Source organism: Periplaneta americana, chromosome 4 (genome assembly GCF_040183065.1).
Source record: "Periplaneta americana isolate PAMFEO1 chromosome 4, P.americana_PAMFEO1_priV1, whole genome shotgun sequence".
Lineage (NCBI taxonomy): Eukaryota > Metazoa > Arthropoda > Insecta > Blattodea > Blattidae > Periplaneta > Periplaneta americana.
The window spans coordinates 63487801-63510440 of record NC_091120.1 but is presented as its reverse complement, the minus strand read 5'-3'; the positions used below and the strand labels follow the sequence as shown (position 1 = coordinate 63510440).

Here is a 22640-nt window from a genome sequence, read left to right as displayed (position 1 = left end):
CAGAGTCGTGGGAGACGAAGAACTCGAAGTCGAAAGATTCGAAATAATGGAGGACGAATATCTCGAAATCATGAAAGACTGTAACTCTGAAATCACGGAATATGAAGAACTCCAATTGTTGGAAAATGAACCGTAAATAATGAACGATAGAAAACTCTTTAATGAAATACCGACAATTTCAATTGTAGCCGATGTAGAAATGTAGCTAAAACCCAGCTGATAGCTATGGCTCTGAGCATCTGCTTGAAATATACTGTTTAGATACTTGTTAGTAATGGTAATGAAGGTTATTAATGATGACAATGAAAATGATCGATATTCTTGTTCAAGATCTCGACTTCCCAGTATATAATATTAAATCTTAAATAAACGGAATTATAAATGAAATGTTTTGAAAATTCAGTATTATATGAATGGAAGAAATGACTACAATATTCGTCATTGACATTTTGAGGGGTTGCACACACTAGCGCTGAAATTAATATTTAATTTATATAGAATGCTGGTCATTTCCACATGAGTCGCGATGTTTATTGCTCTGTACAAAGCAATTAATACGCTCAAATAGTGGAATATTACACACAATACGAGCGCTAACGTTTAACTACAGGGATTTATACTCGATTAAAGTGGAGCTGGGCTAACCACAAGAGGGCCAGAGAAGTCTGACGGAAGGATGAATAAAACTGCCTTGTAGATAGGAGAGCTTCCTGCAGCCACGATAGCGTCTCATTTCGCATCACTCCCATCAAGAATTCAGAGTCTCTCTCTGCGATTTCAGCGGAACTTCACTTCCGGCTCCTCTGCACACCCAAATACAATCTTCGTGACTGAAATTTGCTTCAGACTTTATGCGTCTGAACATATTTCTTAAATGCCGGAATATCTACTGATCCACTGAAATAATTCAGTGTCAATACATACTTACTGCATGTACCGTTATTAATTATAATTAGAGAGCGGAATTTTAGGCCCTAAAAATGGCATTTTAGGCGCCTAAAATAGGCTCTTAAACTCCTATATTTAGGCTCTATAAAATAAAAAATAGGCTTTTTGTTAGGTTAGGTTAGATTAAAAATAGGCTTGTTTTTGTTAAAGAATGTCACTAATATAAGATTAAATATTTATTTAATGCTAAATTCTAGGATTAAAAGAAACTTCAACACGTTTCACATTTTACAAGGGTACACATTCATGCACAAAATGAAGACATTCTGTCTTTAAGTTGACAACCCTCATATAGCAGTCACTCGGAATCTTCCAAACGAAATTGAACATTGCATCCAACAATTACCAATTACCTTGGCTTGCTCTGAACGTATTTCTTCTCAAAAACTAAGAAAAGCACTGCGTGTAGATTTTTTTCATCAATGGAGCAAATTGAAAAGTAAATGTTTGGGAGTTGTTTTCTATTCTCACTGGAAGAAAGGTAATTCGTGGATCTCAACCAAAAAGGGACTTTCGAGCAGTCAGTGGACGCAAGCCATTAAGATGAACTGTAATACAATACCTGTACGTACTCTCCCTGGTAGAACTCTTGACTCAACCCGTTGCAGAAGATGCGACGAGCAAGAAACGCTTCCTCACGTCTTGGGTTTCTGCCATCATGGAGAATTGCTCCGAATAAACAGACATAATACGGTTCGTTCTCTCATCGCAGCTTCAATCCGTCAGAATGCTTCCTATGAACTTTATGAGGAGGTTGGTTGCATCTCTTCTGATGGCTCTACTAAACGTGCTCATATCATCATAATTGATCGGCAGAAAGATAAGGGTGTCATTCTTGATCCCACAATCCGTTTCGAGATGCATGAGCAACGGCCACAAGAGGTGTGTCGTGAAAAACAAGTCATATATGAGCCATGTTGTCAGCATCTTGGAGCACAATACCACATCACATATTGGACAGTTTCTGGGCTCATGTTCGATGCCCGTGGCACGATCCCACGAGAAACTTTAAATCACTTAAACAATTTAAAATTTCTGATGCAACGATTGATGTCATAGGATCTCATGTATTAAAATCATCCTTAGCTATAATTAGTAATCATTTGTATCCAACAAACTTTTATTGTAAATGATTTCCTATGTTTTCGTATCATGTATCTTAATGCATTATTTTTCTTTCAAATTGTCACACAATTGTTTTTAATGATTATTCTTTATGAATTGATTAGTAGGCCGATCTATCGAACCCTTATTTAGGGCGGCTTTTGTTAATATTATTATTATTATCATTCACAAATCACATTTCCAATAGTTTGCTTCACAGCAGATGATCAGCATCTATTGTGGCTATTGTGCCACTTACTGCTGTACTTAAAAATGGTGAGAAGAAAGGAAGGGGTTGTTATCTGTCTTGGAATGTAAGAGAATGTTTATTCGAGTACAACCCAGCGAGTTTGTGTTAAATTGCTGACAGACAGAGGAAGATATATTCATGATGATGATGATGATGATAATAATAATAATATAATAATAATAATAATAATAATAATAATAATAATAATAATAATAATAATAATAATAATAATTTGTCTCGCAGGAGTTCTTTTACATGCCAGTAAATCTACTGACATGGGCCTGTCGCATTTAAGTGTCGCTATATCGATTATGCTACCCAGACCGACTGAAAGTTGGAATTTTAGGGTTGAAAAATTGTAAGAATGAGAAGTGATGGCCTGGAGGTACTTCTCTATTGTATTGTTCACTGCTAGGAAGGAGTTGTGGTTATCCGTCTTGGAATGTAAACGGTACAGGATGTTAAGAAAAACAGTAAACAGCTACGAAAAAATGACGCAAAAATTAAAAAAAAACTTAAAAATAGGCACTGCCGTCGAAATAGACATTTTTAGGCATTATAAAACCCCTTTATTTATACCTATATTTCCATGATAAGTGTAAATATTAAATCTTAAGTATGTATGTAACAAGAAAAAAAATAGGTTTTTGCCTAAATTCCGCTCTCTAATTACAACAAACAATACTAGGAGTAAGTTAAATATTTGATTATACATATTGTATAATGGAAGTAATAAAATTAGTATTTTACCTGATTGGCTTAGGTGATCGAATGTTGAAGGTTGCTGAATTGGAAACACTCTCTGAAGTAAGTTGCTATAGTTTGAATTAATACAATTTTCGTCAACAGGCTGAAAATATGTATTATGTCCTCTACATGAAGACTGACGGCTTTTTATCTTTATCTCTAACACTACCTTCATCTCATATTCTCCTCCATACTTTTCTTTCCTTTTTATTCCACATCCTTCATTTAGTTCTTCTGCTCTTCTCTTTCTTCTCTACCATCTGCATATTTTTTCCCATGCCTTATTCTACCCCCCTGCGTCCGTCTCATCTACCTACTGCCCCCCTTGCCCACATCTACCTACTGTTCCATTTGCCATCATCTATCTATCTACTGCTCCAGCTGTCCTCATTTAACAACTGATCCAGTTTCCCTCACCTACGTATTACCCCTACATAAAGCTCTATAAATACTTCAATCAGTTTAATTAAATATTTCAATTAAATTTCAAAACTCACGATTAACTCGAAGACCTTAAGCAATGAAAACATTTTGAAACAAATTTGAAATTAACGCGAGAATCCGCAGTTGTAATAGATAGAAGTTCAGTCACTTTGCATACGGAAGTTTTCCAGTCGTAAACGCTTCTTTAACTCGTCGTAACTCGGAAACTAATATATATTTTGACTAGCTACCACTTTTAAAAGTAATTTTCATTCTTCCTAAACATTTCTCTCGCTTTGACTCCAATCTAAAGTGAAAAATAAAAAAGTTTGCCGCTTACCAACTTTTGATGTCAATGTCTATTTTGAAGAGGTCACTTCGAAGTTAGTATTTTTTCTCACATTCAAAACAAGATTTTGATTTCATGCTCTCCTTAGGTATTTATCCATCAATCATAAAAATTACAGCGCGATTGATTGACTATCATAGGAGCTACGACATGATAATATTTTAACGGTGCGGCAAATAGCGTCCTCGTCTACTGGCTGCAATAGACAACGAAAGAACCAAAATGGCGAACGTTTATCCTAGTCTTTATAGAGCCCTAACCCTACACTTTATATTCCTGCGTCCCCCCCTACTGTTTTTCCTGTACCTTCTTTCATTATCTTCCTTATATTCCCCTATTTTTTTGGTTTAGAATCATTGTGTATTCTAAGTTCGTGAATTATTATTTTCCATTAACTTACTACTACTTTTTACAGTTACTTTGCGATTTAAATTTTGCAATTCATAAGCTCATCTGGAATTTTGACAATTTGTCACATTCATGATGCTTCATATTGTGTAATTCGTCAGTTCCTATTTCAGATGTAGTCCGTTATGCCTTGACCTAGTTATATTTTCATTGATCTCTTTTAATTTAATTTTCCACCGGTAGTAACAACTTCGTTTCGCTTCTGTAGTGATGTACCCAAAATTTACTCAATACTGAAAGAGCATCTGCATCTATAGCTCAGCGCTTCCCAACCATGTGGTCCGTGGTTCGATTCCCAGGATAAGCGGAGATGCATCTCCAATCCACAGTACGGGACGTTTGTCCCCTCTCTCGGACTTGTCCTGTGTTATCTAGTTAGTGACCCTGTACGTACTGACCACACGATCAGCGAGGCTCGCATTGATAGGGTCTAATGTTGGTAAACGGATACTATTTCCCTCACACAGCATTGGAGTGTAAGCCGTTCGGAAATGGTTAAACCCCAGTCTAGTATATGGGCTATTCCATATGAAATCGATCAGAAATAACCTCGCATTTTTTTATACTCTAATTTTTTCCCCATTTATACAAGGTGCTGAGGAGAGTGCATTTTCAAAAATATACTATCTCAAGTCAAACGGTTTTCGTATTATTGAGCGACAAATTTAGCGTATTTTATAAAAACAAGCCTCTCTCAGCGCTCAGAACTCAGGAACCATTTACTGCAGAACATTGAACGGGAGCTCATTTTGAAGCTGACATTTGGTAGGTTATGTTAAGAAGTAATTCTTATTTTTATTGTACACAGAGAGACAGATAATCTGATTTTACTTACTTTTAGGCTTTTTGATTATTTGTAAAAATGTAAAAAAAAAATATTGAAAAAAAACCTTGCATTATTAAGAGGGATTCGGCATTGTTTGCTTAGTGGTATGGCAATAAGTTTCGAGGGTATTAAATAGATTATTGTCACACGCCTGGACTTGAACGACGCAGTACCGCATGCACTGGCCGAGAGCTGAAGATAAGCGAGCGTTGGGCGTCATTTTACTCCCGTGTTTATGAAAACTTGTAATAAAGCTAGCCCAGCTATGCGCTACTAGACGATACGTCACGTGTTTATGTCTCCTGGCCTTGCTTGTCTCGGGCTAGCTCCCGTCTCAGTCAGCTGGTTAGTTCACGCGCGTACTATTTATTTTCTTTATTTGATATTTTCAATACTTTCTTATCAACATACCATCAGTAAAAAATATGTTTTTATTTCTACTTTCAATGCGGAATCTAACTATATATTTTTAAAATATTTTTTTCTAAGCAAAGGCGTCTTGATGAGGAAAAATCTAAATTTCTCCATTTCCATAAAAAGTAAGAAAATCTGTTTATATGTCAATATAAACTTTAATTTCTTAGCATCAAAATAAACCATGATTTTGATCATTGGGTGAAAGGGTTTCGGAGCTACAACAGTTTAAAGTTGCTAATTTTATGAAAATACGATACATTTAAATATTTTTAATTTAAACACTATGAAGTACTGATGCCTCAAACTTTGCACAAAGCATTGTATCACAGTTCTCTATGTACAAAAAAAGTTTCATTGTATTTAGAAATTGTAAGGTCAATTTTCTCTATATTTGAGATGGAATAGTTCATATACAGTCACGCAGCTTGAGTTGTGAGGGTTATAGGAACAATAGACTGTACCGGTACTATTTCGCATTGTCTGTAATGAGGAGATATTAGCGATCCTAGTGGTTAGCAACTATCTATGGATGCATATTTACTACGTATTGAGCTTCGTGACTGTATGTACTAGACTGTGGTTAAACACGACAAAAAAAGGAAAGAAGACACATAAGAGTTCGAACCTTTCAAATCTAGTAAATTCACTACAACCCCACAGAAACGCTTCAAAATAATGTGCAAACTACGACACATTCAACGAATACAGAATTTGGCAAACGAATCCCTTGTACCTCTTGCTACAAAGCGACTGCAGTTGGCATATAAATTAGCGACTAAAGAAATTGATAGACAGAGATGGAAACTGTTTTTAAAGCGACACACACATTTTAATGAAAACAAATTACAGCAATGCTCTCTGTTAGCTCTATGGTACATTTTATTTCGATTCTCCGTGTAACGGAGGCTTTGAAACAAGACACTTAGGTTGCCAGGTAGCTTTGATCTATTTTATTTGTACTTCACACACGTTCTTTTATTTTGCTGAAATTAGAGAGTAAAGCGGTTTTAACTTGTTAAATAAAAGTTCCACACAGTATTCAGATTTAGATGGAAATGCTTTACATTCAACTCTTAACTTTTTTTAACTTCCATTTAAACTACAGCTTCCTGCTCTCGGACTAGCACATTGAAAGTTAGGCTTCTATGAAAATATTCCCTCAGCACTTTAATTTGTTCACGACTACAATATATAGGCCCACACGAATATAACTTCATGGAATCTGGTTTTGATTCGTGGAAAGGAAGAGAGTATTTACTACATTTTGTTAAGACTGAAGTTGGTCTGGGTGGCGCAGCCGGTAGAGTGCAGACTTTCTGTGTCCGAGGTTGCGGGTTCGACCCCGGCCCCGGTCGATGGCATTTAAGTGTGGTTAAATGAGACAGGCTCATAGTAGTAGCTTTAATGGTATGTAAAAGAATTCCTGCGGTACAAAATTCCAGCACACCGGCGACGCTAGTATAACCTCGACAGTTGTAAGCGTCGTTAAATAAAACATAATATACAATATTAAGATTGAATTTCTGTGTTATAAGTAACATTCTTTCACACTAACCGTGCCTTCAGAAAATCCGTTTAGGGTTGGTTAAAATCTGAACAGAAATATTCAGCATGAAAAGTATCAGTTGTTTGTAAGCAGTAGTAGTAGTAGTAGTAGTAGTAGTAGTAGTAGTAGGAACAGTGATGGTGATGACAGTAGCAATAGTAGTAGCAGCAGCAGTAGTGGTGGTAATAGTAATAGTGGTGGTAGTAGTAGTAGTAGCAGTAGCAGTAACAGCTACAGAAGTAGCAGCAGCAGCGGCGTCGTCGATCGTAGTGGTAGCAGTAGTAGTAGTAGTAATAGTGGTAGCAGTAGTAGTAGTAGTAATAGTGGTAGCAGTAGTAGTAGTAGTAGTAGTAGTAGTAGTAGTGGTAGCAGTAGTAGTAATAGTAGCAGCAGTAGTAGTAGTAGCAGCAGTAGTAGTAGTAGCAGCAGTAGTAGTAGTAGTAGTAGTAGTAGTAGTAGTAGCAATAGCAGTAGCAGTAACAGCTACAGAAGTAGCAGCAGGAGCAGCGGCGTCGTCGATCGTAGTAGTAGTAGTAGTAGTAGTAGTAGTAGTAACAGCAGTAGTAGTAGTAGTGGTAGTAGCAGTAGTAGTAGTAGCAATAGCAGTAGCAATAGCAGTAGCAGTAACAGCTACAGAAGTAACAGCAGCAGCAGCGGCGTCGCCGATCGTAGTAGTAGTAGTAGTAGTAGTAGTAGTAGTAGTAGTAGCAGTAGTAGCAGTAGTAGTAGTAGTAGCAGTAGTAGTAGTAGTAGTAGTAGTAGTAGTAGTAGTAGTAGTAGTAGTAGTAGTAGTAGTAGTAGTCTGATATACTTCTGAAAACAGGTTTCGCTTAGTACGACGCTCTTTGGAAAGCGACACGAGCAAGTAACAGTCCAATAAGCGGTGATTCAATACATCAGATTTTGATAAGAGAAATCTCGAGACTTACACATTACATTGGGTTACATTAGCTTAATCGATATTGGAACTGTCAATTATTTTCTCTAAAACATATTTCACATATTTTGAAACAATTTGTAGACACGCTGGATTTCGTCTTTATCGATAGAAGTGAACTCTAGAAATATGGCCCATTTCATTCAATTTATTAATGACTTTTGCCTTATAAGGCTTTAGTTTTAACGATATCGTCGTGGCAAATGAACTCCTTCTGGAGCAACAGATGTCTCCGTAATTTTATTTATGCGGAAATGACATCATTGCTCGTACCGTTCACAGCAGCTTAATATATTGAGTGAACAATTTATCTCCCGTCCGGAAAACGAGAACTTTGTCTATCGGCGGGCGCGTTGATTACGTTGACAGCGCAATATAGGTAATTCAACAAACCACTGTCAATGTAAAGTATTATTAAATATAAACATTTAAAACTTTAATTTACAAACAACAATTAAGCAAACAGATTCTGAAACTATCTTCTCCACTTGAATTTCACTCAGACTGACATGAGACGTGACCTTGACCAAGATTTGCACGTACGTTAGGCAATCACTAGTGCGGGCTACTCATTCCGTGTTCGATATTTACTTCCATATTTCGTTCTAAAGCGACGTTGAACCGTAACAGGCTATCTCGACTATCCACAACACACATGCAACTTCCCTCTGCAGTGTCGTGGAAAAAAAAAATAGATATTATACCTTTCCGTATGTGCAATTTGAAAGTGTATGTAATAAATACTTTTCTGAGATTTATAATTTTGATTACTTTTCAGTATGATCGTTAACTTTTGATTAGGAAAGCATTTTCTCTTTGCTTGATATGAAACTGTCAAGTTCGTTTGTAAATTAATTATAATGCGATAAAGAAAATCACAAAGAAAATCGTCTGCTGTTCCTCGCAGTGAATGTCATTGTGTATTATTAATTTCAAATAATATCCCGTTAATTCTGTACTAAAATTATTGTATTTTATGTACATAATTCCAAATGGACTCGCAGATAATGAATAAGATCAAAATTCGGCAAATAGTTTAGGGAAAATCTTTCTGTGTCAAGAATGTTGAGAACGTGTTTTTTCTGTGAAAACCGTGATATAAATTGTTGTATCACCACAAGACTTTCCCCTTTATATTTCGCATAATTAGAAAGTGAAAATGAAGTAATTACGTAGAATGCGACTGGGAATTAAGAAGGATTTTACTGGATGTAGAACAGCAATTAAAATGAAGTATAATTAGAGAGAAGAAATGCGGCTAGGTTTATAGCTTTATGAATAAGTAAACATTTACGACGTTACAGCCACATAGTGCGAATATAAAATTCCTTGAATTATGAAATATATCTGAAGATTCTTAAATTTTCAGCAAAAATTACAATATTACGATTTTTAGCAGCACAAACGTAGGCGTACAGATAGGGGAAGCATATATATATATATATATATATATAAATATAATTGATGAGCCTAACAAAGCAAAAAATAAGGGCCAAGCTGTTCGATGATGGTAAGTGCGACATGTTTACATTTGCTTCTTCAATTAATATTTTACGAGACGTGAAAGCTAGTGTGAGACGGAAATCGAAGAAGCGATTCTGACGAAATTACATCTTTAAAAGGTTTATTTTCGCATAACAGTATGGCTATTATAATGGCAATGATGTTACACTTCAGCAGTTTGAGAAGTTTTATACGTAGACGCAGTTATTTCTAAATTATTAATTTGGTATTGCAAATTACAAGTAACTTTTGATTGGTTATTCAAAATCGCAATATACGTCCTTGCGGAGTAAGAGGAGAGTAAGCCAGTAACTCAGCGTTCTTAAAGGAGCAGGTGGATGGGAGTGATATCATTGGACGGCTGGGACAAACAAGACTCAGTCAATGGCCGGCCGGTTCAGTATCGGGGATAGGTTATAAGAGTGGGGGAAAACTCGCATTGCTTCCTCGGATCTTCTCGTGAAATGCGGACCTTACACTGCAGCCAGGAGCACGTGGAGTAATCGAGGATCGTTCACGTGCTGTTTCTTATGCATCCTTCCACTAAAATATGACAGAACGTTAAAAAAGAAGCGAAAAAAAAATAGTAAAAAAATATACACTTCAGCCAGGAGCACGTGGAGTAAACGAGGATTGTTCACGTGCTGTTTCTTATGCATCTCTTCACTAAAATATGACAAAAAATTCAAAATGAAGCGAAAAATATAGTAAAAACAAGCATTATCAAAACTGAGTTCTGTATTTTGTTAGATTTTTACTTTCTATTGAAACAATGTAATACAATTAATTTATCAAAATTTTCTTGACTTAAGCCCTAGATCACATATGTAACAGATAGGTCATCGCTATGTTAAAATCGTTTGCACTTTGAAGAGAACAACCGCCAGTATCGCCACTCGTACGCCGTAAACGAACACGAGATGTCAGTACAGCCGCTAATGCAATTCAAATGGGAATTATGACGTGACTCTTTATGTAAAAACTAGATGGCAGCGTAGTAAACCTGACAAAAGTTGTTAACTTCAAAATCTATAAGGCCCAACCTATCTATCTATATATGATCTAGGCTTAAGCTCATGAGTTTATCTGATAGAACGAAGAAATGACAGGTAAATACTTAGTCTAAGCGAAGAAATTTGGGACAAATTAGTCGAAAGTCCAAAGACACTACTGTAGTTGTCAGGCAGGATGCCAAGAAACCATAATAGCTTTCTTTTACTTTTGTCTTAATAGACAAATAACGTGGAAATACCAGATTCTACATAGCAACATTCATAAAAGGCACTATTATGCAAGTAAAAATAACATATGCGCTGAAGCCAGAAAAAATGACATAATATGCAATATAATAGTCTAAATATGTATCATTAAATATAAAATCTTTAAAATATGCATTATACACGAAACTCCCAAAAAGGACAATCAAACATGCAAATATGGAGGGAAAAATTGCTGTTATTTGGATTCGATAAGCCAAAAAAGAATATTTGCAAAGTGTGAGAAGTGTAACCAGCTTAGGACTATATAAAAACGTGCATTTGCATGGAAATCCGGGCTCTAATTATAACAGTAACAATAACATGTACTAATACTTTGTTGTGTTGCTGTGCACCTCTCTCTATTTTTTATATGAGAAGAAAAATAACTTAAAGCATCGTAACCATCACATGGCGTACTACTGTTTTGTAAATGATTAAAACTCAGTGACTCATGAGGAACTTTAGTTTTCGTTAACTAAGCGAAGAGAAACTGTATTGACGCTTGTCTGAATTGTTGATACAACACGGGGAGGTATTTTAATTGAGCTTTATATTATGGTAGGCCACCAGCATGGCAAATTAACTTAAGTGGACACAAAGAGAAGCGGCCTACATGGCACTTGTGCTCTTCACAGCAAAGTGAACGCTCAATCGATACTGTCATGCTACCACGATAACAAACACATGCTAGACAATAGCCACAGCTCTGCGTTTATCTCCAGCATGAACTTTCAGTTCCGCCACAGCCTGCGGTGCAAGATACGGATTTTTTAGACTCTTTACGAAGAGAAAACAAGCCTTACCATGTGGTAATACACGTGTACCAGTAGTGCGAAAACTTTCGAGGCAATAACATTTCAGGAGCAGGGACTTTGCTCATTCAAACTTCAGCTCCTTCTAGCTGCGATAGAATGGAAAATGAGATGCATAATTTTATTGCGGGGGCAAAGGCTAATTGGGATTTCCCGGTCTCTGATGGGGTCAAAAACTCTGATAGAACTATAACCATTGAGGTGAATTTCGGTGAAGTCCGGAGGGCCTAATTAGTCAAATCCTCTCTCCTCACTTCCATAGGAAGCTACCGCATTTATCTTTCCCAAGAAAAACTGCAAACATGGCATGAGCTGTGCTGGAAAGAGTGGGTAAGAAAAAATTATGCTGAAATTGATCAGGAAGAGGAAAAGGAATTGGTTGGGTCACTGGCTGAAAAGAAACTGCCTAATGAAGGATGCACTGGAAGGAATGGTGAACGGGAGAAGAGTTCGGGGCAGAAGAAGATATCAGATGATAGACGGCATTAAGATGTATGGTTCATATGAGGAGACAAAGAGGAAGGCAGAAAATAGGAAAGATTGGAGAAAGCTGAATTTGCTGTGAAGGACCTGCCCGTGGGCAGAACACTAAATGAATGATGAATTTTATAGCACGGCTAACCGAAAGTGGTGGATGGATGGATGGATTGATTGAGTGATTGATTGGGAAGCTTGTGTTAAGATTGGAATTGTACACCTTGTAATTTCTGTTCACGTTCCTTCCTGTTCATGTTTCTTTCTTCTCTCTCATCTCCCTTTCTGTTCATATTTTTTTCTCTTTTATCATTTCTCCTCTCTGTTCATGTTCCTTTCTTCTTTCTCATTTACACTTAATGCTCATGTTCCTTTCAGCTTTCCTTTTTCTGTTCATATTCCATTCCCCTTTTCCCTTCCTCCTGATGTTCCTTTATCATTTCTTCTTCCCGTTCATGTTCCTTTCTCTTGTCTCATTTATTCTTCCTGTTCATATTTCTTTCTCTTTTACCATTTCCCCTTTCTGTTCATTTCATGTGTCTCATTTACACTTACTGCTCATGTTCTTTTCCCTTTTTCGATTTCTCTTCGCGTTCCTTTCTCATTTCTTCTTACTGTTCATGTTCCTTTCTCTTGTCTCATTTCTTCTTCCTGTTCATGTTATTTTTTCTTGTCTCATTTCTTCTTCCTGTTCATGTTCCTTTCTCTTTTACCATTTCCCCTTTCTGTTCACGTTCCTTTTATCTGTCTCATTTACACTTACTGCTCATGTTGCTTTCCCCTTTTGGATTCCTCTTCGCGTTCCTTTCTCATTTCTTCTTCCTGTTAATGTTCCTTTCTCTTGTTTCATTTCTTCTTCCTGTTCATGTTCCTTTCTCTTGTCTCATTTCTTCTTCCTGTTCATGTTCCGTTCTCTTGTATCATTTCTTCTTCCTGTTCATGTTCCTTTCTCTTGTCTCATCTCTTCTTCCTGTTCATGTTCCTTTTTCTTGTCTCATTTCTTCTTCCTGTTCATGCTCCTTTCTCTTGTCTCATTTTTTCTTCCTGTTCATGTTCCTTTCTCTTGTCTAATTTCTTCTTCCTGTTCATGTTCCTTTCTCTTGTCTCATTTCTTCTTCCCGTTCATGTTCCTTTTTCTTGTCTCATTTCTTCGTCCTGTTAATGTTCCTTTCTCTTTTTACCATTTCCCCTTTCTGTTCACGTTCCTTTTATCTGTCTCATTTACACTTACTGCTCATGTTGCTTTCCCCTTTTGGATTCCTCTTCGCGTTCCTTTCTCATTTCTTCTTCCTGTTCATGTTCCTTTCTCTTGTTTCATTTCTTCTTCCTGTTCATGTTCCTTTCCCTTGTCTCATTTCTTCTTCCTGTTCATGTTCCTTTCTCTTGTCTCATTTCTTCTTCCTGTCTATGTTCCTTTCCCTCGTCTCATTTCTTCTTCCTGTTCATGTTCCTTTCTCTTGTCTCATTTCTTCTTCCTGTCCATGTTCCTTTTCCTTGTCTCATTTCTTCTTCCTGTTCATGTTCCTTTCTCTTTTACTATTTCCCCTTCCTGTTCACGTCCCTTTCATCTGTCTCATTTATACTTACTGCTCATGTTCCTTCCCCTTTTCGATTCCTCTTCGCGTTCCTTTCTCATTCCTTCTTCCTGTTCATGTTCCTTTCTTCTTTCTCATTTCCCTTTTCCGTCCATATTTATTCTCTTTTATCATTTCCCTATCCTATTCATGTTCCTTCATTACTCTTTCTTGTCCTGTTTCTTTTACCCCTTTCTTTTCCTGTTTCACGTTACTTTCATCCTGTTTTCTTCTACATTATCTCTTTCTTCTTCTCATCCTCCCTCCTCATCCTATTTTCCCTCCTCCGTTTTAGTATACTCCATAGTTTATTTCTGTAGCGATGTTTTCGTGTTTCAAGGTATTCATAGTTTTTATGGATAGAATAGCTAAGAACTTGAAGCAACAAAACTATCTGAAACAGAGCCGAGATGCTCGGAACATGTTCATTAATATAAGATAAAATTGGAAATTGAAAAGTGAGGCTATTGTAAACGAGTATTTTGTACTGTCAATTCTACTAAGCATGGGAGAACAAAGCATATTTTGGTTTTACATATCTCCAGGTTAGTATCGAAAAATGTTTATGAAGAAAACGCGGAGAAGAGGAGAATTAGTAAGGAAAATAAGACGAACAGACTTAGGAGTATGATAAAGATAAGGAAAGGAAACAGGATGAGGAAGAGAGAGAAGGAAGGGACAATGATGAAGACGTGTACAGGTCTTAACATCTCCAACTTTTTGATATGCATACAAGTTCCCAGATCGTAACAATTTGGTTTGTCGGGAAACTTTGAAGAGGTTATGTTCCAGACACGGGGGATACATCCAAAAGTCTGCTTTTGAAGACAAACTGAAAGCCTAAAATCTTATAATTCAACACAAATAGCCTACATTTTTTTTATAGATCTTATACTTATTTGTCCAAATGTAACAACTTATTTTTTGTAGTTACATTTCAAAGACAGGAAGAGATATATGAACTAGTGCCATGAGGAATGTTAATTTTCAGTCAACGTCGGCGAGTCTAAGCAGCCAGGACTGGAACTGCTGACCTGGCCGTTTGAGAATTTCAACAATGTGAGCCGTAGATTCATACGACAACTGGGGGTGCGAGTCCATAACACAGCGGCTAGAATTCTGGGACTCCTCAAGGTAAAATCATTTAACATTATATTATTCGATAATCCTTACATAGGCTATAAAAACACGAGCACGAGCGCGCACGCACGCACGCACGCACGCACGCACGCACGCACGCGCACGCGCACACGCACACGCACACGCACACGCACACGCACACGCACACGCACACGCACACGCACACACACACACACACACACACGGGTTTTCGAAAGTAACATATAATTTGTTTGATATTGGATGAGATGTTTTTGAAAGAGAAACTGACAAGTCTAACCTCATATTTTGAAAGAAATGTTTTTTATAGAAACCAGATATTTTTGCTACTTTTTTGTGCGTATTATGACGTTATCGACATCATACAACTTTTCCAGTTGTATTTCAGAAAGTATCAATTGTATTTCAGAAATTATCAAATGTATTTCAGATTAGTCAATTTAATTTCTGAAATTATCAATTGTATTTCAGATTTGTCAATCCAATTTCAGATAGTATAATTATATTTCAGATTTTTCAGTTGTATTTAAGATGGCATTAAATGTATTTCAGAAAATAAGCAATGCATTTAAGATTACATAGTCACTTTTATTTCACAAAATAACAAATGTAGGTCTACTTGAGATTTTAAAATATATTTAAAAAATGGAAAATGGATTTAAAAAATCCTCAACTTTATTGGATTTTAGCGTTCGACAAGCATATTTTTCGTAGGTAAAGCTGCAGCTTGATGAATAATTGTACTGTGTTGTACTGCACGAGCGCAATCACCACCAAAAATATTGTGTGTGTTGCTTCATCAATTTTACTCTACAGTAGCTAAATTAGCCTGCAACAGCAGGAGCTATGACGTCAGGAATTCCAAGATGGGTATTTATGTACGTCTTCGCTTCACACCAAATGATCTCGATTGGATTTAACATTGGGGAATAAGGTGCCAACCGTAACTTCTGAAATGCAAATGATAGTTTCTGAAATACAATTGACAAACCTGAAATTTCAATGATTTTTTCTGAAATACAATTGATACTATCTGTAATTGAATTGACTAATCTGAAATACAAATGATATTATCTGAAATTAAATTGACAAATCTGAAATACAATTGATGTTTTCTGAAATACAACTGATATTATTTGAAATTGAACTGACTAATCTGAAATATAAATGATACTATCAGAAATTAAATTGACAAATCTGAAATACAATTGATGTTTCCTGAAATACAACTGATATTATTTGAAATTGAACTGACTAATCTGAAATATAAATGATACTATCAGAAATTAAATTGACAAATCTGAAATACAATTGATGTTTCCTGAAATACAACTGATATTATTTGAAATTGAACTGACTAATCTGAAATATAAATGATACTATCAGAAATTAAATTGACAAATCTGAAATACAATTGATGTTTTCTGAAATACAACTCATATTATTTGAAATTGAACTGACTAATCTGAAATACAAATGATACTATCTGAAATTAAATTGACAAATCTGAAATACAATTGATGTTTTCTGAAATACAATTGATATTATTTGAAATTGAACTGACTAATCTGAAATACAAATGATACTATCTGAAATTAAATTGACAAATATGAAATACAATTGAGGTTTTCTGAAATACAATTGATATTATTTGAAATTGAACTGACTAATCTGAAATACAACTGATACTATCTGAAATTAAATTGACAAATCTGAAATACAATTGATGTTTTCTGAAATACAATTGATATTATTTGAAATTGAACTGACTAATCTGAAATACAAATGATACTATCTGAAATAAAATTGACAAATCTGAAATACAATTGATGTTTTCTGAAATAGAATTGATACTTTCTGAAATTGAATTGACTAATCTGAAATACAAATGATAAATCTGAAATACAACTGGAAAAGGTGTAGTTTTTTAATACCATCCGAAAGAGCATGTTATCATTTTATGAAATATTTAATTTGTTTTATATTGCAGAAGCACTATGGTTATGGTTACTATGGTAACAATATTACTGTTGAGTGTTGATACATTTTGTTAGTTGTTGTGTTATGAAAGCAGCCTGTTTTATTGATGAAATGAACATAAAACAAGATGTTCTTAACAGAAAATTAAAGAATCGACATCCTAAAGGTGATGGATTTGTGGCCATCAGAACAATAGTGATCTAAGTAGCATGGAAGATGTTATGAGATATTTAACTTTGAAAGTTGGGAGATAGCATACCTTCAGTACACGTACTAAACTTTTTTCCCAAAATAATGCAAGTAGGTGATGGAGCTTAGTAGATACAACATTTATGTATATGCCAGTGCACTTTTCTCTTTTTTTTTTAATTTTTTACTTATATGACAGGTTCTAACGACCTCATTTGATGGCAGATCAATCGTCTCATCTTTGCTTCCCTATGGTAGGAATTTTATCGCCCTCGTCCGGATTTGAATCTCGTTCATGGGATTCACCGTGTACCATGGTAACAGATCTGCAAGTACGACTCGGCAACTTTAAATGTGATTTTATTCATACCACCATTTCTACTGTATTCTCTTATACTCCCAACTGAGCTGGAAGCATAATTTTCCATTAGCTAACTGCTTCGCGTGATAGCACGTCCAATTTGCTGGAATTCTGAAGCACGGGCCCTCTCCATTCTAATCTGGATGCTTCCGTCTTGACCGTGTATTGAACTGAGATGTCTGCCACTGACAGCCCGACGAAGCACACCAGGAGTGCACCACTCCCTCGGGGAAGAAGGGGCGCTGTCGACATCTGCAATACTGCCTGTTCGGAGAGCACCGCACCTTCCAGGGCCTGCTCGACTACAAGTGCATTATACAGCAGCGGTGAGTGATTTCAGTACAATTAATTATTATAATAGGCCTATTGCGTATCATTTTGGAAAATTTATGTGAAGAAAATTGTATTAATTGATACTAGGCTATACAGAATCTCAACGAAACCAACTTTACTTTTACCCACGGTTCTGAAATTTCGTTTCTACAAGAACAGACGTGAAAATTACAATATTTACTTTGTTACATATTTTGTATTTTTCGTAACAATTTGCATCATTGTACAGCTTCTACCAAACGTTTAAGGACACCTCTTCAAAAGAGGTGTTTCAATTTTGTCCTTATACTTAAGTCAAAAACCTCTGAAGTTTATACAGAGTTCAATTTCCTGTGAAAAATTAAGTTTTTTTTTTTTACTGCAAACCAAATCTCTCTATATTTAAAACTGTGGATTATGTAACAACTTTTCTGTTATGAAAACTTATTGAAAAGTTACACTTTATGTAAAAAAAAAAAAAAAAAAATCCGAGAATGGGTATATTTAGACCAATGAATTGAGGGATATTATATCAAGTCATATTTCCACATCCCAATAACCTGCTACTTCATATCCACGCTTACTGAATTTTGATCTATTTTCATTTTTTTAAGGAAGAAATCTAACTTTTCCATACTTATAGCAAACACCACAGCTACTTACTAAAAATGGAGGAAATAAGCTGATTTATCAATGTTACCAACTCCAAATGTTATGATGTAAGTGGCAGTGGCGGTCCAGGGACAATTTGCCACGAATTTCAAACTCAAGAGAATTTTAGAAAATGACGATTTTTTTCTAAAGAAAAAAAAAAGTGAGAAAAAATCTGGATTTCCATGCGTGAATGAAATGTCACAATTGTTTTTAAACAAAAAGTAATAATTGCATAGGAAGCCTTTCAGATATATATAACTCTATTACAAAATCCATTGATTTAAGTACATTCATTCTGGAATAATAATTTTTTCCTACGAAAAATTTATTTTTTCTTTAAATGCATTTTCATAATAGAAAAATTGTTGTGTATTCCACTGTTTGGAAGACAGATTTGGTTTGCTGTATAAAACATAATTTTTCACAGACATTTGATCCCTGTATAAACAATGGGTTGTTTCACATAAGTACAAGGAGAGGAGTGAAACATCATTTTGAAGGGATGTCCTTAAACTTTTGGAAGAACCTGTATTACTAATAATAATCCTACTTATAGTTTATTTTACTACATTGTTATCGAAAAAAAAAACCATAGCATACATAAAATATATAATTTATTACGCACAAAGATAAGAATAGAAACTTGTTTTTTTCACTGTACATAAAAAAGGAATTGCTTTATAATCACAAAGTAAGATATTCGACACAATTTATAAATTGAATGGCTTAATTGCAATATGACAGTTTTACACTCATTCGTAATGAAAGAAGGGAGAAATGTTAGGAGAAAAAATTACAGAACACGCAATCGCGCTTCCTTGCAAGGGAATTTGAGGTTGTGTGGAAGAACCTACGAAGCTCCTAGTCTGTTAGCCATTTGTGTCACTCGGTTCTCACCGTTTCGTTGAAATGACTTACAGCACTAATTCTTAAGAAATAGTTATTTGCATGTTGTAATCTATAATATTTTAGTGACACACTGCTCCACCGATTTAGTAGAATGCATTTGAGTCTAAAGAAAGCTGAAAACAGTACAAAATGGTCTGTTGTGACGATAATCGAAGCCCCCGCATACCGGTAAGGCATCATGTTACAAAACATTCAAGCTTAAGTATTTTTGACAACGTAAATATTATTCAACGCCTAGAAAATGTCGCAAATATTAAGGAAATTGCTAAAGAGTTTAAGGTAATATTTATTTATTTATTTATTTATTTATTTATTTATTTATTTATTTATCTACTTATTCATTTATCTACGCATTCACTCATTTACATTTGAATTAATGATGGCGAAATGAGTCCGAGGTCCAACACCGATAGTTACTCAGCAATATCACAGTCTAGTATATACAGTCACGAAGCTTGAGTTGTGAGGGTGCTAGGAACAACAGACTGTGCCGGTACTATTTCACATTGTCTGTAATGAGGCGATATTAGCGATCCTAGTGCTTAGCAACTATCTATGGATGTATATTTTCTACGTATTGAGCTTCGTGTGGCAATATTATGCTTCAATTGGTTGAGAGAACACATCGGTAGAACACCAACAACGTAACTTGCCCCAAACAGGATTTGAAACTAGACCTGCTCGTTTCACGAACAGACACGTTAACCGTTACTCCACAGAGATGAAATATTTTCTGTTTAATCAGTATTTTAAATGAACTATTTGTGTATTCTTAATTGATTCCCTTTAATTTTCCTCGCAACTGTTTCTACTTTTTAGAATCGAACAGAGCTCTTTAAATATTTATAATCATATCTGTGTTCGCATGACTTTTTTTGTTGCTCAAAATGACCTACAGTGCTGATTCATAAAGCTCGGGCCATACTTCATTAATATCTCTGTATATATGACAAGTGTTCCAAGAAGATATGTCCCAATACCGTCTCTGGCCATTAAAACCGATTTTCTGGACTTAACCTGGAATATATTGCATTATCCGAAATGTTAGCAACGTGGGTAAGTGTGCTTGTAATATTTTTGTCACCAAGGAAAATAAATCCTCTTGACAAGAAGTCTCGACAGTTTTGCTCTTTGAAAAAATCCTCTCAGGGTTTTCCGTAAATTTCTGAGTCATTGTGAAGTTTATGTTCTATTTTGTTGGCGTGCATGTGGTTGTGGTTACGATGTTTCAATGTCTGGCATGTAATGATGTCACAGTAGTTTTCTGGTATATAAACAGATATATGGAAATTGTCCAGGATGACGGTCACAATAATTGAAGCTGTCTATTACCGCGATATTTTTTATGTTGGATCAATGTTCGTGTAAACTGGGTCAAGGACGTTTCGTGACTGTTTCAACGGCGCAGAGATTTTACCTGGTCGACGGAAATTCAAGTCTGCAAAAAGCAGTAAAACTGAAGTCCGCAGCATCTCATATATCATATCATGGCATTTACAGGACATATTACTATTGGTTTTCATTAGCGATTAATTTTATAAATAACCTGATACTCAAATATAAAATATTATCAAATTTTATCTATAGTTATGTTATTACTTTTACTTCATTTAATTTACTCAGTATTTATTTTTCCTCTTTTTATTATTTACTATTCAATAACGGAAACCTTATTTCACCGAAAAATATACTTATAGGATTAAATGTTGACAACCATCATAAAATTAAATTTAAAGTAGAATCACAGTCTAGTATATACAGTCACGAAGCTTGAGTTGATGGGGGTACTAGGAACAATAGACTGTGCAGGTACTATTTCCCATTGTCTGTAATGAGGCGATAGTAGCGATCCTAGTGGTTAGCAACTATCTATGGATGCACATTTACTACGTATTGAGATTCGTGACTGTATATACTAGACTCTGGTAGAACATAGAAGAAATACTTAATGTTATGAATGTGTTTTACAGTCAAATCAATAAATACTCTGCATTTTTTGGGTAAATTTTGTTTAAAAATTAATCAACAATTTGAGTGATGCTCTTTCAACAAATAATTCAGTTAGCGGATTTTAATTCACAGTGAGTCGTGTTAAGTAGTGAGATTATTTCATAATTCTCTCTCACGGAAAAATAAGGGAAAGTCAAAACAGAATATGCTGCACGGTTTGATCCATCGTTTCCACATGGACGTTTTGCATTGTCTTTATTATGGAATCTAGAGAAATACTCCCCAAACTTTTCATGTCCTGCGATGGATGGATGGATGGATGGATGGATGGATGGATGGGTGGATGGGTGGATGGATGGATGGATGGGTGGGTGGGTGGGTGGGTGGTTGGTTGGGTGATTGGGTGGATGGGTGGATGGGTGGGTGTGTGGGTGGGTAGGTGTGTGTGTGGGTGGGTGGGTGGATGGATGGATGGATGAATCGGTGGATGGATCGGTGGGTGGGTGGGTGGGTGGGTGTGTGGATGGGTGGGTGGGTAGATAGATAGATAGATAGATAGATAGATAGATAGATAGATAGATAGCTAGATAGCTAGATAGATAGATAGATAGATAGATAGATAGATAGATAGACAGACAGACAGACAGACAGACAGACACACAGACACACAGACAGACAGACAGACAGACAGACAGACAGACAGACAGACAGATAGATAGATAGATAGATAGATAGATAGATAGATTATACAAACTCATGTACAGAAGATCCTTCGCACGAGCTCGTACGGCCATTCGTGCTATAACTATGCACAGTTAGAATCTTCAAGACGAAAATAATACCTACTAATAATAAAATAGTGAAACAACAGTTATTATTATTACTACCGTTATCATTAATTACCACCATTATAACTAATCTAACTTTATACCAAATTTCACAAAAATAATACAAATAAAATAAAAGGGAGATATGAAAAACACACAAGCACAGTGACACACACAGAGATATATATATATATATATATATATATATATATATATATATATTGCAAGAAACTGTGTCAGTAAATTTGAATTTTGAATTCATTTTTGTAGGTTTTCCAATAAGTCATATGATAATGAAAGAACAATAGTTTCAATATTTCCGTCTCTGTCTTAGCCTATTTACTTTTTACTATCATATATCAACAACTTGCTGCCTCTAAGTTACTACTTAAGACCCAAAATAGGGATTGACAATTCTGCAATAGTAAAAATGCATCAACTTCTCAACGTTTTTTAACATGTGACTTTATAATAATACACCACTATATCAATTCATCCATTTGTGGTTCTATTTGTGACCAGTAACATATGATTACATTTGGTAGATTTCATTAATTAATCAACATTTGACAACATATAGCGATTTTCCACAGCAGCATAAGATTACTAATATACTATGCTCCATATTGCACCTATTGCAATGACATACTTATAATACTTTCATGTTCATTCTTTTCACATTACCACATAATTGTAACATGGACCCATTATAATAGTACTGGACAATTTTTAACCACTATTCTATTTTTACAATATAATTGT

General features: G+C 35.4%; 1 protein-coding gene across 1 annotated transcript in view; it reads left to right on the top strand.

Moving 5' to 3' along the window:
• The window catches only part of LOC138697843 (trypsin-1), a 118241-nt gene that overhangs the window by 5334 nt on the left and 90267 nt on the right, over positions 1-22640 (top strand). The window contains exons 2-3 of the mRNA XM_069823404.1: positions 14569-14711; positions 17419-17552. Coding sequence (XP_069679505.1) covers positions 14569-14711; positions 17419-17552 — 277 coding nt within the window. The remainder of the gene's footprint in view (positions 1-14568; positions 14712-17418; positions 17553-22640) is intronic.